Source organism: Coregonus lavaretus (assembly GCF_964263955.1).
Source record: "Coregonus lavaretus genome assembly, chromosome: 32".
In the NCBI taxonomy this organism is placed as follows: Eukaryota; Metazoa; Chordata; class Actinopteri; order Salmoniformes; family Salmonidae; genus Coregonus; species Coregonus lavaretus.
Genome location: NC_140019.1, coordinates 2,628,976 through 2,647,330, shown reverse-complemented (window position 1 = coordinate 2,647,330; position 18,355 = coordinate 2,628,976). Strand labels below are relative to the sequence as shown.

General features: G+C 41.4%; 2 protein-coding genes across 3 annotated transcripts in view; both read right to left on the bottom strand.

Moving 5' to 3' along the window:
- The window catches only part of LOC311107626 (sorting nexin-25-like), an 84,022-nt gene extending 81,548 nt beyond the window's left edge, over nucleotides 1-2,474 (bottom strand). The window contains exons 1-2 of the mRNA XM_084150147.1: nucleotides 1,418-2,474; nucleotides 842-926 (exon numbers count right to left, since the gene is read on the bottom strand). Coding sequence (XP_084006273.1) covers nucleotides 842-926; nucleotides 1,418-1,726 — 394 coding nt within the window. The 5' untranslated portion in view covers nucleotides 1,727-2,474. The remainder of the gene's footprint in view (nucleotides 1-841; nucleotides 927-1,417) is intronic.
- A 3,018-nt stretch (nucleotides 2,475-5,492) lies between these two features.
- On the bottom strand, nucleotides 5,493-14,841 carry LOC311107852 (interferon regulatory factor 2-like). Of its 2 annotated transcripts, none has more exons than XM_084150417.1 (9): nucleotides 14,662-14,841; nucleotides 13,597-13,689; nucleotides 11,318-11,417; nucleotides 10,990-11,166; nucleotides 10,327-10,361; nucleotides 10,024-10,150; nucleotides 9,631-9,795; nucleotides 8,658-8,701; nucleotides 5,493-6,334 (listed from the first exon to the last, which is right to left on the bottom strand). In XM_084150417.1, exons 2-9 carry the CDS (start codon nucleotides 13,681-13,683, stop codon nucleotides 6,029-6,031), a joined length of 1,041 nt encoding a protein of 346 aa, XP_084006543.1. In that variant the 5' UTR covers nucleotides 13,684-13,689; nucleotides 14,662-14,841; the 3' UTR covers nucleotides 5,493-6,028. The 2 variants fall into 2 exon arrangements, with proteins under 2 accessions (XP_084006543.1, XP_084006544.1); XM_084150418.1 differs by having other exon boundaries at nucleotides 10,024-10,147.
- Nucleotides 14,842-18,355: the final 3,514 nt, after the last annotated feature.

Below are 18,355 nucleotides of genomic sequence, written 5' to 3'. Positions count from 1 at the left end.
TGCTATGGACTGGCCCGCCCGTTCCCCAGACCTGAATCCAATTGAGCACATCTGGGACATCATGTCTCGCTCCATCCACCAATGCCACGTTGCACCACAGACTGTCCAGGAGTTGGCGGATGCTTTAGTCCAGGTCTGGGAGGAGATCCCTCAGGAGACCATCCGCCACCTCATCAGCAGCATGCCCAGGCGTTGTAGGGAGGTCATACAGGCACGTGGAGGCCACACACACTACTAAGCCTCATTTTGACTTGTTTTAAGGACATTACATAAAAGTTGGATCAGCCTGTAGTGTGGTTTTCCACTTAAATTTTGAGGGTGACTCCAAATCCAGACCTCCATGGGTTGATAAATTTGATTTCCATTGATCATTTTTGTGTGATTTTGTCATCAGCACATTCAACTATGTAAAGATAAAAGTATTTAATAAGATTATTTCATTCATTCAGATCTAGGATGTGTTATTTTAGTGTTCTCTTAATTTTTTTGAGCAGTGTATTTTGATGTGTTTCACAACATCACATTCTCTGTCACAGGCTGGAAGGAGGGAAAGGGCACTGCATGTCTCTGTTAATTAGACTTTGAGCCATTTCAAGGTCTCTCCCTTCAGGGTTTCTTCACCAATCCTTTGTGAGAAAGAGGCGAGGAGAGAAGATGCAAGAAATCAAAGAAAGATTAATTGAGAAAGAAGCCCATATTTCTTCCACCAGGAAGTGAAAGTCAGCTGCTGTCTTCACAAGCTGTTCCTGAGGTATTCTGGGACTGCATCTGCTGAATCCACACAGTTCATGCTGATGGTTCAGCAGATTATATTTTGTTTTTTTAACCACCAATCACTCACCTTCTTTAAGGGCCTTGTCCACATTGTGTGATACCACCACTCTTCTCGTCTGTGCAGACTCCAAAAGGGGCACAGTGAATCGTATCTGCAAACATAACACAAAACTATTTCTAAATCGATCTTAAGTACAAAGAATGGAGTCCCAGTCGAAGGATACAATCGAACAATTTCAAACAGAAATTCCTAGATAACTAAATAGTTAACTGAATGGGCAGTGATGAGATGTCCAACCCAGACTTAGACAGGGAAAAGACAGAGGCAGTATTGAGCAACAAGGTTTCAAAACATATAGCCTAGGCTAATGCCCACCGTATTCTGCAGGAGAGACCAAATCAAGACAAAACACTGCCTATGCTTCAAAGGTCTGGCTGACTGTTGAAGCTATAGCCTACAACACAACAGTATCATGTGTCATCATGCAGGACTGAAGAGCACAATGAATGCCTAGCTGTCTACTGCCTTCATCATAAATATCTCTGACCAAAAACTCAGTACTCAGTGTTCATAACAAGGACGATATGGAGGACAATTGGTTTATGACATGAACATGAATTAAAACCTATTCAGGATACTTACCATTAATTTGTTAAACAAGTCCAACAGGTATGCAGACTGTCTCTTTGAAGTTTCAAATCTGCTGATTTTAGGAGGACCCTTCTTCACGAGGAGACCAAAGCTTCCCAACAAGAAACACAGCAAGGCGAAGGATATATAAATAAAAATGTTCAGAAAAAATGACGTTACGGTGAGGCCCCCATATCCAAACTGAAAAAGTACTGCTGCGGCGACTCCCATGCAGATGGCGGGCAAGAAACGAAAAGATGAACCGATGGAAATAGCGCTAGACATGGGGGCATCGGTGCTGCTCCTGCCAGCAAAAAGCATGCTGCTGTCAATGACATCTCCTCAACACCGACAAGAGGACAGGCTTTGTGTTCCTCGCAGTTCGATCTTCATTCATAAGCATGGACCCATAGGGAGAGAAGGCACCCAGATATTGACGTGGGATATTGGACCAGGCTTAGACATGAAAAAAAAAAACATTCCCTTGCTGTTAGCCTTCTAAAGTTAGGTCCATTTGAAAGTCTGGGCTTTGACGTCATTCTATGGACCTAACTAGTCTGTTCTGTTGCTCGTGCCATCATATTTGCATTGTAAATCAACAAGGTCCCGTTGTTCCATGTAAAACGAAATCTCAAACCTATCTAGTCAACTGGCTACTGTTCCTGCTAGCATTCTAGCTAGCTGGGTTAGTAAACTCGCTACCAAATGCAAAAAAAAAAAAAAGCTAGCATGCAAACGTATTAACATTAAATAACTTAGCTAGCGTTGCTTTTACACTCGACAAAGTCCGAAAGGTGGATAAGGCTTCTTTATTTAGCTAGCTAACTAGCTAGCTATGATATAAAAGGCTCTGTCCGCAGCTAACGTTAGCAAGCTTGCTTGCTAACACACTCATCAGCAATTAGCCAGCAGCTAGCTATTACGCTTGCTACCTGAAACAGACCTTTATCTCTATATTTAATCATTAATATATATCAAAATGCCTCTGGTTGGAAAATGCGTATTTCTTTGTAGGCGACGGCAGGGGGCTTTGTTATCGAGCGCCCTCTATCTTTGGTTCGCGCTATCTGGGATCCTTGGGACGTCCCCCCCGTAGTTTAAATTTGAAGTGGTAGGGACGTCCCATGGGTCCGGAAGCAAACGGAAGAAACGAGGAGGGACCTATCTGAATTTGTCCAATAGAAACTCTCGTTTTAGTTTTTTGGGGCAACTGATTGTACTAACGATTACACCCCAGGGTAAATTGTCCGACAGGGGTCACTGTCGAACAATCAGTCAGAAGTGTCCTTTCAACATTCTACAAGATTACAAAGGCAAAGAAGCCTTGTACGAACCATCCTGATGTTGTGTAGCGAAACAGAATGTAAGCTCGCGAGATCAGGATGAGGCTAAAAGGAAAGGGGATAATCATTAAAATATTATAAGGGGGTAATACACTTTTGTCTTTTGATTATTATACAGGCTGATCAAGTAAAGTACATTTAATTTCAAGAATGATGCACATATAAGTATATTGAACTCTGTTGATATCTGCGTCATGAAAAAATAGACCTTTCTCTAATAATACTTTCAACAACTTATTTATGAATGAAGAAATTTAGTTTTTTTAGTTTTGTGAAGTGCTCTACTGCCACCATGTGTTCATCTTCAAGACAATCATTTCTACAGACAAAGGCTTATCATACAGTATCATAGTAATCATTAGGGGGGCAGGTAGCCTAGCAGTTAAGAGCGTTGGTCCAGTAACTGAAAGGTCGCTGGTTTGAATCCCTGAGCTGGCAAGGTGAAAAAATCTGCCATTTAGCTAGGCAGTTAATCCCCAACAACAACTGTTCCCGATGACGTGGATGTCGATTAAGGCAGGCAAATCCCCGCACCTCTCTGATTTAGAGGGGTTGGGTTAAATGCGGAAGACACATTTCAGAGGAATGTATTCAGTTGTGCAATTGACTAGGTATTTCCCAATATCCAGGCTCACATAGTCCAACTGAATAAAGATAGCTTTCATGATGCATTGTAAATCAAGCAAGGTCCTGGTGTTCAATGTAAAACATATCTAAACTGGCTACTGTAAACTCACTGCCAAATGCAAAAAAAGCAGCTAGCATGCACATATATTAACGTTAAATAACCTAGCTAGCGTTGCTTTTACAGCTCGACAAAGTCCGAAAGGTGGATAATGCTTCTTTATTTAGATAGCTAACTAGCTATGATCTAAAAGGCTCTGTCTGCAGCTAATGCATGGCAAACATTATTCTTGAACTTGGCACTGACCTAAAGAGAAGGAAAATCTGAGCTTTATGTTGTTTTTACATTGTTCACATAACTTCTACATTCCTGCCCAGTACCCTGCCCTGAACCTCAGACACTGTCACTAGCAGTCTACCACCAGGTAAAGAGTCATTGAACATTGGTCACTTAATGTTTACATACTGTTTAACCCAATTTATATGTACACTGAGTGTACAAAACAATAGAAACATCTGCTCTTTCCATGACATTAACTGACCAAGTGAATCCAAGTGAAAGCTTTTGATCCCTTATTGATGTCAGCTGTTAAATCCAATTCAAATCAGTGTATATGAAGGGGAGGAGACAGGTTAAATAATTATTTTTATGTGTGCCATTCAGAGTGAATGGGCAAGACAAAATATTTAAGTGCCTTTTAATGGGGTATGGTAGTAGGTGCCAGGCGCATCGGTTTGAGTGTGTCTGCAACACTGTTGGGGTTTTCTCGCTCAACAGTTTCCCATGTGTATCAAGAATGGTCCACCACCCAAAGGACATCCAGCCAACTCAACATGGGCCAGCATCTCTGTTGAACGCTTTTGACACCTTGTAGAGTCCATGCCCCACCGAATTGAGGCTTTTGAGGGCAAAGGGGAGTGCAGCTCAATATTACGAATTGACATTGCTCATTCTGATATTTCTTAATTTCTTTCTTTTAACTTTTGGGATTATGTTTGGATTGTTTTGTATTGCTAGGTATTACTGCACTGTTGGAGCTACAAACACAAGCATTTCGCTGCACCTGCGATAACATCTTTAAATCTGCGATCAATAAACTTTGAAATAAACTTTGATTTTACTTGAATTGCTTTATTGTGAGTTCAAACATCACACTTTTGAATTACAGTACTTTCAATTACATTTGAGTTATTACTACAGCCACTAGCTTGTGCAACAGCTGAACAAAACAACTGCGTAAATGTTTCACACACGTGGTCATAAATTATAGGACATTGCTGACCTCTGTTAATCTGTGTCACTGTATTGAAACTTGAAAAACAGTCTATGGTGTAATATTGGAAATATTACAACACTGTAGTACCACAGGATTACAAAACAATATTTTTATTAAGATTTGCATGTTTATCCACAGGATTAAGAGTTGCCCCTGAATGTGCAGTGACACACTCAAACGTGTGTAAATGTATTTAGCAACTAATTTAAACACACAATTACATATATACACACACATTGTAAACTACAAGCATATACCGTTTCACATACAGTAGATGTCACAAATGCAGACATGTTGATAGAAAATATACATTTTTTCCTCGTGTCATGTAATTAACAATAAAAAAAAATGTAATCTAACAAATAACCAGAAATCTTTCATTTTGGGGGAAAAATATACAAATTGTGTAATTGTCCACCTTAGATTAAAATGTACCTTTAAATAAAAATTATATATATATATATATATATATATATATATATATATATATATATATATATATATATATATATGCGCTTAAAAGGCATCTAGATAAATTACCAAGTGCATTTATTCACTTCATCCTTTTATCCAATGGATGGCATCTCCTTGAAGGCCAAAGACAAGGTTGCAAAGTGAGCCATAGATAAGCAAGGCCTCTACTATGGCTTCAGCTTTGCTGCCAGTGTACACACATACACACCCAGAGTTGCCAGGCACATCCCATCAGTACTTTCCATAAGGTGCAGAAGCGGTTTGCCATTACGCAGACAAATTAGTATGTACATTATTAACATTTACATTTACATTTTAGTCATTTAGCAGACGCTCTTATCCAGAGCGACTTACATATCTTTTTTTTTTATACTGGCCCCCCGTGGGAATCGAACCCACAACCCTGGCGTTGCAAACGCCATGCTCTATCAACTGAGCTACATCCCTGCCGGCCATTCCCTCCCCTACCCTGGACGACGCTGGGCCAATTGTGCGCCGCCCATGAGTCTCCCGGTCGCGGCCGGCTGCGACAGAGCCTGGATTCGAACCAGGATCTCTAGTGGCACAGTTAGCACTGCGATGCAGTGCCTTAGACCACTGCGCCACTCAGGATTAACTCAGTCTACCACCATTAACAGTGGACGAAGAGTGGGAGAGATGCCCAACAAATATTTTCACAGTTTGTAGATTCATTCCCTCCCTGAGATCTTGGGAGGTTCAGTTTGGGCATCAATCCATATTCTACAGCTCACAGAGCCCCGTACACCTATACTGTACTGTATGTCCCAGTCATTCCTATGAGTAGGCACTCTGGTCGAACAAGAAGGCCAGCAGTGATCAATGCTTTTCCACCCCAAGCCTGCCACTGACTGGCCCATATCTTGAGTCACTGCACTGCCAGGGCTTCAGCAGGTCTTGACAGAGGACTTAGAGATGTCTGAGGTCTTCATGATAACGCTGGCTCGGGTCTCTGCAGCAGAGGCCTGGCTGGAGGAAGCCTGCTCTGAGGGAGGGTGCTGGGCTGCTGGAATGTCCCTTTTCCAGGGGCTGTTGCTGTAGCTGATGAGGGGCATGGGGTCCCTGGTGCTGGTCACTTTGAAGGTGGTTACCTTTCCAGAAGTGACAAAGGTGGCCATGCTGGGTAGTGAGCACGAGGGCACTCTCAGCACAGAGGAAGCTAAACTTGATCCCCACAGCCCACCATGAAGATGCTGCAAGTCACAGTGAAGGTCGGTTTAATTCAGCCATAACCATTCAAACACTTATTTCAGGATATATCTGAATATAGATTTGGCTACTAGCATATTTCTTAACATGTATAGTAGTCTGTTTGTGGAATCTTCATAAACCATTGACAGCATTAGAAGAGGGAATTTCATTGACACTAACCACGTTTCCATCCACAGTTTTCATGCGAGTAAAGTCATACCATATAAAAAAAAAATCACAACAGCTGTGATGGAAACAGGAAGTTTGGATACAATTTTATAAATGCTGAGAGATAATCTGTTCATTCGACATGGTGGGATCTTATTGTGTCGGTAAAATGTATTATGCGAGAAATGGCGGTGGAAACACCTTTATGCGCAAATACTGACATAATAACCATCATATTGAAGCAAACTTGGAGTCACGCAATGATATGGTGTGTGGTCCTCCCACTACGACTCAGGAAACCATGCAGTTTATTAGACTACAGATGAAGTAGACCTTAGTTATGATGAAGTAGACCTAAGTTATTTTTTAAAATGTTTTAGTCATTTAGCAGACGCTCTTATCCAGAGCGACTTACAGTTAGTGAGTGCATAATAAAAAATAAAAAAATATCATACTGGCCCCCCGTGGGAATCGAACCCACAACCGTGGCGTTGTAAACGCCATGCTCTACCAACTGAGCTACATCTCTGCCGGCCATTCCCTCCCCTAACCTGGACGACGCTGGGCCAATTGTGCGCCGCCCCATGGGTCTCCCGGTCGCGGCTGGCTACGACAGAGCCTGGATTCAAACCAGGATCTCTAGTGGTACAGCTAGCACTGCGATGCAGTGCCTTAGACCACTGCGCCACTCGGGAGGCTAATGATGTTATGATGAACTTCACAGCGTGTTGAAATTGCACGCTATGAATTTGATGTGCCTTTCCAATAAATATCGAGGGTCTTATTCTGGTGACATGTTGATCGATGCTTGACTGCCGTTTGACAAATACAAATATTCTCGCTCGTATCCATAATAATCTCATCATGTCGACTAGCCTATCCGCACTGTATCTGTGAGCTGTTGGTTAGAGCTCATGTGCCAAGGCCAGAGTAGGTACATTTGCTATTTAACACAACACTTTTTGTGACAAAACTATCGGTAAAGTTGAAAATGCGAATGAAACACATTGAACTTTAGATTTTCATTCAGTACATGAAAACTTAAGAGAAAATTTACATTTTGTGTGCACATTTTCTTTTGTGGATTTTAGAATATTCGCATGAAAATCGGTCACCAATTGGATGGAAATCTACCTATAGCAAGTTTTGCAAAACACGTGGCATATTTACCAATTAAAATCTATTACTGTAACCTGAACACATTGACAAGCACATGTAAATATTGTCATGTTTATAAGCACTGTAGAACTTGGTCTTAATACTTTCTAACATGCTTGTAAACTGCTCTTCCTGCTGTTGAGCTCTGCATGATTCATCTATACTAAGGAACCTCATCTCCCCCCTCTTCACCCATGGACACACACACACGTGTGTGTGTGCAGCATCACATTTCCTCTTCCAGCTCAATGTATGCAAGATATTCTACAAGTAATTATGTATTCAAACAAGAGAACACTACAATTCAAAACGCAACAACAGTTGAGAAATAAAGAATGACATTCTGTTGAATTCTGTAACTGTTTGTGCCTTGATTTGTGATTGGGCTTGTTTTGAGGACAATTCACTACATTTGGTTTAATCATTAGCCAGGGACAAAAGTGAATCCGGTATTCACCAGAGAGCTGCCTTCTGTTTTTTGTCTTTCTTTACGTCAGAGCGCTCAAGAACAGGAACTGACAATATGGGCTGGGCTAGTGGTAGAAGTAAAAGGGACAGTACCACCATGCTACAGTTACAATACTCTTACTACTGTAAAGCAGTAGAACTGGCTAATGTAATGAACTCAAAAGTGAAGGTTTGTTTATCTTTTGATAGGGCAGGGTTAATGATTCAGCTGTCTGTACAGTATGTGTCTGTGTACCCAGGCAGGCCCAGTCATGCCACTCAGCCCTATTGGAATAAGCTAATTCTGCTAGCTAAGTGCCCTTCCCTTGGCTTAGAGAACAGACCAGCTACAATGGCACCATAAAACAAAGCTATCACTTTGTGATGCAAGCACTCCATAAAGGCACACAGGCTCAAAATCAAAGGCTTCTGTGTCTACTGTGTGTCAGCTCATGCTTTTTACTACCTTTCCAATCTTACAAAATAATCTAGCTGTCTTGAATGATTATTAGGCTAACAATAATGGTTAGGAGGCAATTTTTTTGTCCTTACCTCCTTACAGTCCTCTTCACTGTGCACACTGTCTGTGTCACTCTCTGTAAAGCAGAACAGAAAGAACAACCATGAAAACCCATAACTCAGGGATTTCCAGACTAACAGGTTGGAGAAGGATGGGCATAGGAAAGAATGTCAGAGTTTTAAAATGTTAAATGACAATAGGCTTATCTGCTACCATCAGTGATGAACTCTAGCGAACTTCTATACATAATCATTGTAGAGATCATATTGTATGCTTCACCAAATACTAAACATGCAGTAATAGAGTAGTTATATCATACTATATGTAACTTTACACATCAGGCGGATCAATATCAACTGAACCATATACAGTATCAATTTAAGCATACACATACAGAAAAAAACTGTATATATATGCATAAATCCAAGCTCATATTCTGAGTTAAACTTTCTGTGTTAATGCTACTCCCAAGCAACATATTAACTTATTCTACAGTAATATCATGAGCAGGTTGAATGACAGTGGTGATGTATCCATGTTTATGATAACGAGCACTGGCCTGGCCTTGAGCTTATGATAACGAGCACTGGCCTGGCCTGGCCTTGAGCAACAGGGAAGCCATAAACCCTCATAGACATTAAACAATACACCACAGTACTATACTATCTAGACTGAATAAAGGTTCAAAGGTTTCAATTTTACTTGGCATTTCAAATGGAGGTGATAGTGTGCCTTGCAAGTCGCAGGCATACCATGGTGTTCGAAAATATAGTGGCACCAATCAATTTATTCACCTGGCGTACGTTAGAATTACAATGTGATTGTAGTGACATTCTAATCATTCACATCTCTTTAAAATCTTGTTCATCGCTGCTCTGAACTACAGGAATTCTACCATTATTAACACCTATGATGGGTACTGATGTGAGTTCCAAGCAACCCTGTCTGTTGTGTTAAGGCATGGGTTGGGTATGGAGTGGGAGGATTTAGGGGGTGTGGACTGACCTCCATACGAGGACACAGGGGAGATCTGGAGTGGGTACGTTTGGCTGGAGCTGACCGACTGCTCCTCATTCTCCGTGGTCACCTCGATGGTCTGACACACATATGGTAGGTCATCGATGATCAGCTGGTCGTCACCAGGGCTGCGGCTGCCCAGATGAAGATATTCTGAGGAAGCGCAAGATAATCCCTGGTTATAAATTTGTCCTCCTGTGGAAAGCCTAAGCAATTTACTCACAGTTATAAGCATAAGACATTAGTAAATGAGTAACTATTATACAAGTTCATAATAACATTCCTTGTCACTACTCCTGTTGTGCTCTCTTAATCGTCTACCGCACAACATCAATTCAATTGATTACAGGTGGACACAAACACTGATGCCAAAGCTCTTACCTGTGCAGTCTGTAATGTACTCCTCTTTCACTTCCTCCTTCACCACCACCTTCACCACCGGCCCTTCATGGTCTTCAACAAACCCATTCATGCTCTCCATGGATGAGGATGTGGGCTCCACTTGCTGCTGGGGTGACAGAGGCAGAGAGGTGTGGGCATCTCTTTCCATCCTCACTGGAGGTCTGTCATGCTTGCGAATACGATTTTACATTTGCTAAGTAAAATTATCAATTTAAAAGAATGGTTTGAATGTGCAAAAGTTATGCACTGAGGTCTTCTGTGTCAACACACAATAGTTATTACCTTGTTCTTTCCCTCTTGTTCACTCATTTTCTTTCCTAGAAAACACATCAACATAACATTCCACTTTTAAAAGGTGCACACAAATTAATATATTTCAGTGTGTCAATTTCAAGCATATGGAACCGCCTCAGCGAGAAGAACAACTAGCTAATCAAACTGTTGATTGCTAATATAAAAAAATAAAAATAAAATTGTACCTTTATTTAACTAGGCAAGTCCGTTAAGAACAAATTCTTATTTACAATGACGGCCTAAACTGGCCAAACCCGGAGGACGCTGGGCCAATTATGCGCCGCCCTATGGGACTCCCAATCACGGCCGGTTGTGATACAGCCTGGAATCGAACCAGGGGGTCTGTAGTGACGCCTCAAGCACTGAGATGCAGTGCCTTAGACCACTGCGCCACTCGGGAGCCCAGTGATAGGATAATATCGACAACATTAACAAATGTGCATCAATTCACTACGTTATCAAGTGTTAATAACATATGAAACCGTGCTTACAGCCCATATTATATATGAAATTAACTTGAATGAAAAACTGGCTAGTGGCTACATCGTAAAGCCATAAGTGTTATCCTCTCTGGAAGCTGATCTGTAATTCGGTCTCTGCCATTTCTAATTCAATCATTGTTCTTTCAGAGCTAGAGAGATAACCACTTGCCTTTCTTGGTCTGGCGCTCTGACGCAGACAGCATCTTGTATACTCTGAAAGCGTTGGTTCCCTTCTTGATGCTCTTGTCTTTCACCTCCTCAATATCAGGCAGAGAGTTCATTGCACAGCGGAAATTGGCCTTCCATGTTTTCGGGTCTGGTTTGTCGATCCCTAGTTGGTATTTTCCTGAATAGAAAAAAATACTTATTAGGGGAAGGCCATCCTGCTGCATAAACTTGAGTCATAACACTGATCCTAACACATAACAGTGGCATTGGTAATGTAACATACCGTGTATTGTTGGCCATTTCTTATCATTTTATTTTCATAACTGTACCTGTATGGATGGCCCAGTTCTTGAATAAAGGAGCATCTTTTTCCAAATCCCAGCCATGTCTTGCAGCATGCATCCATGGAATCTGGAAGATCCTCTTCTCCTGCAGGTTCATTACAACAACGATTCAGACATTTATGACTTGGCTAACACATTACACACATCTTGCGTAATTTGGTCAGCTGCGTGATTAATCGCCCCACGTCCAAATAAATCAGTGACCAAAACCCAAACACTTGAATTACTGCTGCTTGTTATCCTACGCATTCCACAAGAGATTAAGATGAGTCCATAGACTGCTTACAAGGTAAGGAAACAAATATCTGAATAAATTATTTCGCTGAACTATCCCATTATGTTTAAAGAGTTACTTCCTTTAAAGGCCCGGTAAAGGTGCTGCCAAATAAAGTAATATGTGAAAATAGTCTGTTTTTAAAAGACTGAAGCACTGGAAGCATTTCAAGGTTATACAGTGCATTCAGAAAGAATTCAGACCCCTTCACTTTTTCCACATTTTGTTACATTACAGCCTTATTATAAAATTGATAAAATTGTTTTTTTCCCTCATCAATCAACACACAATACCCCATAATGACAAAGCATAAACAGGTTTTTAGAAATGTTTGCAAAAAATTTAAATATATAACTTAAATATCAGCCTTGAGTCTTCTTGGGTATGACGCTACAAGCTTGGCACACCTGTATTTAGGGAGTTTCTCCCATTCTTCTCTGCAGATCCTCTCAAGCTCTGTCAGGCCAAAGAGTTCAATCTTGGTTTCATCAGACCAGAGAATCTTGTTTCTCATGGTCTGACAGTCCTTTAGGTGCCTTTTGGCAAACTCCAAGCAGGTTGTCATGTGCCTTTTACTGAAGAGTGGCTTCCATCTGGTTGGTGGAGTGCTGCAGAGATGGTTGTTCTTCTGGAAGGTTCTCCCATCTCCAAAGAGGAACTCTGGAGCTCTGTCAGAGTGACCATTGGGTTCTTGGTCACCTCCCTGACCAAGGCCCTTCTCCCCCGATTGCACAGTTTGGCCGGGCGGCCAGCTCTATGAAGAGTCTTGGTGGTTCCAAACTTCTTCCATATAAGAGTGATGGAGGCCACTGTGTTCTTTGGGACCTTCAATGCTGCAGACATTTTTTGGTACCCTTCCCCAGATCTGTGCCTTGACACAATCCTTTCTCGGAGCTCTACGAACAATTCCTTCGACCTCATGGCTTGATTTTTGCTCTGACAACTGTGGGACCTTATATAGATAGGTGTGTGCCTTTCCAAATCATGTCCAATCAATTTAATTTACCACAGGTGGACTCCAATCAAGTTGTAGAAACATCAAGGATGATCAATGGAAACAGGATGCACCTGAGCTCAATTTCGAGTTTCATAGGGTTTGTCATTATGGGGTATTGTGTGTAGATTGATGAGGATTTTTATTTATTTAATCAATTTTAGAATAAGGCTGTAACATAACAAAATGTTGAAAAAGTGGAGGGTCTGTATACTTTCCGAATGCACTGTATATGCAACATTTCTACCTGCAAATAATTTCTACCTCAATCACATATCAGTAGTAATGAAGGAATAAAAATCCACTGAAGAAAAACTGTCCGTTCTGGCTAGCTGTTGTATGTAGGCTAGAGCTCCCTGTTTTATAATTAGTTCGCGTTTGCGAGGTTGACAACATTAGCAAAACATTTACATTACAACTCTTCCTTAAGTCCTTGCAACAGTTGCTTCACAACAGTTTTTGTTAATAAAATGTTTGATATATTTATTTTAACATCCTGTGTTGTGTGCTTATTATTTTACCATTGATAGGTTCTAGGCTATTTTGAGACCTTAAGGAAGATCAGGTACTACTGGAATACCTACTATTGACATGTCCACATTTATAAAGTATTTATAAAGTAGAAATAGCCCACACTTTAGATGGAAATAACTAATGATTAGTCAATGGTTTATAAGGACCTAAAGTATATTAAACATCTTATGCATGGAGTAATGATAAATAAATGATGAATAAACTATTTACTAATTCATTATAAATGCTTTATTACATGGAGTTATTATAAAGTGCTACTCAAAAAAGTTGACAAAGAATATAGTAACATGCTGTTTACATGCCTGTTTGTGTTCCTATATGATGGAGGGGTTATGTTGGTGGGTTTGGTAACAATTGTTGCTTCAGCAAAGCTTGAAAACCAGGTACAGTATAAACTTAGAATGTGGTGAACTTCCATACTGAGGCAAACTCAGTGTCTCAATAAAGATACATTTCACTTACTCTATTAACCCATTTCAGCCCAGGAATTAGGCAAGAGTTTATCTGTTCCTCCAACCATGGCCGCATTCGCATCCTCTCCACGGGCATGGTGGCCTGCAGACACAGAGCAAGGAGGAGGAGATAAACTGTGAATTGAATGAATGAACCCTTCCCTTCACTTCCTGAAGACAGCAACAGATCAGAAAACATCTGAGACCAATAGGCCCATTTGGGGGTTGACAACTCTCTGAGCTTATCAGCAACATCTGATCTCATTTGCTTACTACACAGCAGAACCCAGTGCCAGACCACATCTATTACAGAGGGGCCACAACAACACACAAGAATAGGTTCAGAGGTGTTATATAACATGTCAAACTGTACTCTGTTGATGTGTAATAAGGTGTTAATGAAATTTGAAAATAGGTTAAAGGTGCACATTAGGCTTGTGATGACCATGATCCCTAGTTATTGCTGCATGTAGAGGAATCAGGTTAGTGATCAAGGTCCACTCCAACAAAATGTAACAAACTCCTAAACCAATAAACTGTAACAGGATATGAGAATGTTACTTGAATATATGCATATTGGGTTTTTCATACATATTCTGTAAAAAAAATTAAGCCAATAAAATAACGAACTCATTTAGTTAACCCTGCAGTTGTAGCCTAGTAGTAGTGTAATTTACCAGGACCAAGCTTGTTCCAATTCCATTATACTTCCAATTTCTTTCTGAGCCTGATAATAACATACACAATGTAAAAGAGAACTACCTGTAAATGGTTACTTCAATTGTTTTTATCGACATTCTGGTGAGTTATACGCCACAGTTGGCAACAAATATACATTTCATCCGTCTCGCCTAGTCACGCTGTGGCCAAAACTGACAGCTGTGCAAGTTCAAGTTAACCAGAAAGCTGGCTGAAATGTCAACCCAAAAGTGAAAATAAACTTCATTCCATGTCAGATTGACGGTTGCCCATGATCGGATCAACATTCTATTACTTTCGATTAGGGTTTACAATGTCGCTTCATGAGTCTATGGATACATAACTCTTCAGCAAAAAGAACATGCGGAAACGTTACCTGCGATAAAGTGTTCTATTCAACTCTTGCCAGTCGCAAAGTTATCCCCGTGTAGTTTGTGATTTTGTATACCAAAATGAAAACTATTAGCCTATTTCAGTGTCCAGATCGAAAGCAAAACAAATAAAGGAAGTGCTTTGCGTGGAAATCCCCTCCCGAAATGTTTGTTTCACGTCCCCTGAACATAGATTGCGCTGTACGTACGGGGTTATGGAGCACGGAAGTCGTGCTCATTGGTCTACGGCTAAGCCTCTGCAATGGACAGCTCAATTTCCTTTTCACTTCCTCAAACCTCATCTGGTTGGATTCCAGCGTGCTAGGCTAGTGGCCAATCCTCAAACAGGGTTTTAGTTTTTGAGATGCCCCTACCCTAGGTATAACAAAGCACAACCAGTGGCGATTTGAGCATGTAAATCTTGGTTGGGCAAACAAAACAACAGAAGTGGGATGCATGCCAGCAAAGCCACTACACAACACAACACTAAACAATACATTAATTGCACTAGAATGGTGACAAACGGTGCCCACAAACTGTTAGGGCCTACATAAAGTTGGCCCAACAGCAGTCCCAACATTTTACCACTGCTACACCTGGCTATCAGCGGAGACTTGTCTGGCAGCGAAACAGTTCATTCAGCCTCATTTACTTCCTTAAAAAAAAGCATGACTGATATGGCTGACTTGCTTAAACAAATGTGGTTTCTAATGACAATTGAGATGTACAAACTATGGCATAAGGGGAGGACAAGCGGATAAGAGGCAATCCGTAATTTCGATTAAGACATTAATGAGCGAGCCAGGACGGACCTAGTCAATATGACTCTTTGTTTAGCACTTTTGAAATGTACAGCGACAGAATTCAGAACATGGGCCGTTCTTACAGTTCTCCCTGTACACCAAGTCAGAACTGTAGGATAAATAAAGCGGGCATATAAGCAGACAATGAAAGCTCTTACAATATTTGATGATTACATTTCTCTAAAACAGGTTAAAGGCTACATGTGCACCACCAAGTCAGAACAGTAGGCGAAATTAAGGGGGGTAAATAGACCAAATTATTAGGGTGAGGCACATGGGCTACTAACAGCTTACTACACAACATACACTTAGTATTACTTTCTTAGCTACAGTATACATATCTCCCTGGCATATTACATCATTTATGCAGCAGCATACAATACATTTTTGGACTCACCGTGTTGTGCTGTCCTCACTTGAACAGGAAGGTGGCGCGGCGGTCCTTCGTGGGCAAATTTTGTTCGTGGGCAATATGACTGCCACATTACCACTAAATGGTGGTTTAATCAACTGTATATGTACACGTTTTAAATTAGATTTTTTTCTGATTTGTGTACTGTACTTATGACTGTACTCAATACTATTTCTGTTTACTTTAATTATGTTAGGAATCCAATATGCCCACCATATACACCCAAACACCTTTGTCTGGATATATAAAAAGGCAGCACACTGCTTGGCAAGGAAACACCAAGTATTCCAAATCACTAACCTCTTTGAGGATCAATGAGGCAACTGGGAGGCTCCAACAAAAGGAAAGAGAATCCAACCTCTCCCTAGCTGTACAACTTGCCCCTACTGTGGTATAACTTGCCCCTCCAGGATTGGGCTCTGAAGTTACCTCATCATTTATAATGAACAAAAATATAAACGCAACAGCTGACAGCAGGAATGTCCACCAGAGCTGTTTCCAGAGAATGTAATGTTAATTTCTCTTCCATAGAGAATTTGGCAGTACATCCAACCGGCCTCCTCACCGCAGACCAGGTGCATGGCGTTGTGTGGGTAAGCAGTTGGCTGATGTCAACGTATTGGACAGAGTGCCCCATGGTGGGGTTATGGTGTGGGCAGGCATAAGCTATGGACAATGAACACAATTGCATTTTATCGATGGCAATTTGAATGCACAAAATTACCGTGACGAAATCCTGTGGCCCATTGTGAGGCCCAATTTCTTTCACATGATTAAGGTACCTGTAACCAACAGATGCATATCTGTATTCCCAGTCATGTGAAATCCATAGATTAGTGCCTAATGAATTTATTTAAATTGACTGATTTCCTCATATGAACTGTAACTCAGTAAAATCTTTTAAATTATTGTGTTCATATTTTTGTTCAGTATAAATATGATGTGGCTGTCCATGGTACTGATTTGTGTATGTGCAAGTAGAAAAAACACGTTGACTCACCCTATTCTCTAATTCTATGGCAACCATGTTTGCTGACAATACCACTGTCTATTTAACAGGCAATTCTGTAGGGCAGCTAAAAGAGGCTCTTGAAGGTGACATGATAAGTATTTAATATTGGATAACCCAAAACAAATGAGTGCTAAATACAAAGAAAACCAAGGCAACGCTAATATGTACTGTAGTGCAGCAGGGATAGGGGAACAAGCTTCAGCTGAGCACTGTTCCCTTAACGAGGGTGGCAGCCCTTTAATTGACTGCTGTGGCGCAGCAGGGCCAAGTCTAGCCAGCACGAGGAACGCTGGCTAGGGGAACAAGCTGCAGCTGAGCAGGGTTCCCTTAATGAGGGTGTGGCAGCCCTCTAATTGATTGCCTAAAGACTTAAAGGTGTGCAGCCCCCCCGTGTAGCTCAGTTGGTAGAGCATGGCACTTGCATCGCCAGGGTTGTGGGTTTGATTGCCACGGGGGGCCAGTATGAAAATGTATGCGCTCACTAACAGTAAGTCGCTCTGGATAAGAGCGTCTGCTAAATTACTAAAATGTAAATGTAAAATGTAAGGTATGGCTAGGTCCGATATGATTTGCAGCGTTTAAGCTTTTGGCTAGTCTTGTCGACTTCATGCTTTTGTTTCCTAAGTTTAAAGTCTGATCGTGTAGAATTCCGGGAGAGCTGGGATTTAATTAACCTTTTGTTAATAAAATCCTCTTTGTTTGCACCATGTTCCTGTATCTTGTGCCTTTTCCTTTGTCATTGCCTATGCCCGATCCCCTAGACCAGGACTACCCAACCCTGTTTCTGGAGAGCTACCGTCGTGTAGGTTTTTGCTCCAACCCTAATCTAGCACACCTGATTCTAATAATTAGCAGGTTGATAAGATGAATCAGGTTAGTAACACCTGGGGATGGAGCAAAAACGTACAGGAGGGTAGCTCTCCAGGAACAGGGTTGGGCAACCCTGCCCTAGACATACATTTACATTTTACATTTTAGTCATTTAGCAGACGCTCTTATCCAGAGCGACTTACAGTTAGTGATTACATTTTTTTTTTTTATACTGGCCCCCCGTGGGAATCAAACCCACAACCCTGGCGTTGCAAACGCCATGCTCTATCAACTGAGCTACATCCCTGCCGGCCATTCCCTCCCCTACCCTAGACGACGCTGGGCCAATTGTGCGCCGCCCATGAGTCTCCCGGTCGCGGCCGGCTGCGACAGAGCCTGGATGAAACCCAGGCAGTGTGAAACCCCTTGCACTGTCACAGTTGTTGGAGAATACAGGCATAGCGCCCTGTTGGTTGGGTGGCGCATAGGTATTTGACTCCAGGTATTGTGACACTTGAAGTGGGGATTTGCCTAGTGCCATGAGGAAGTTAAATAGGCGTATTTGTATTTATTAAGGATCCCTATTAGCTGCTGCCAAGGCAGCAGCTACACTTACTGGGATCCAGCAACATTAAGGCAGTTATACAATTTTAAACATTACA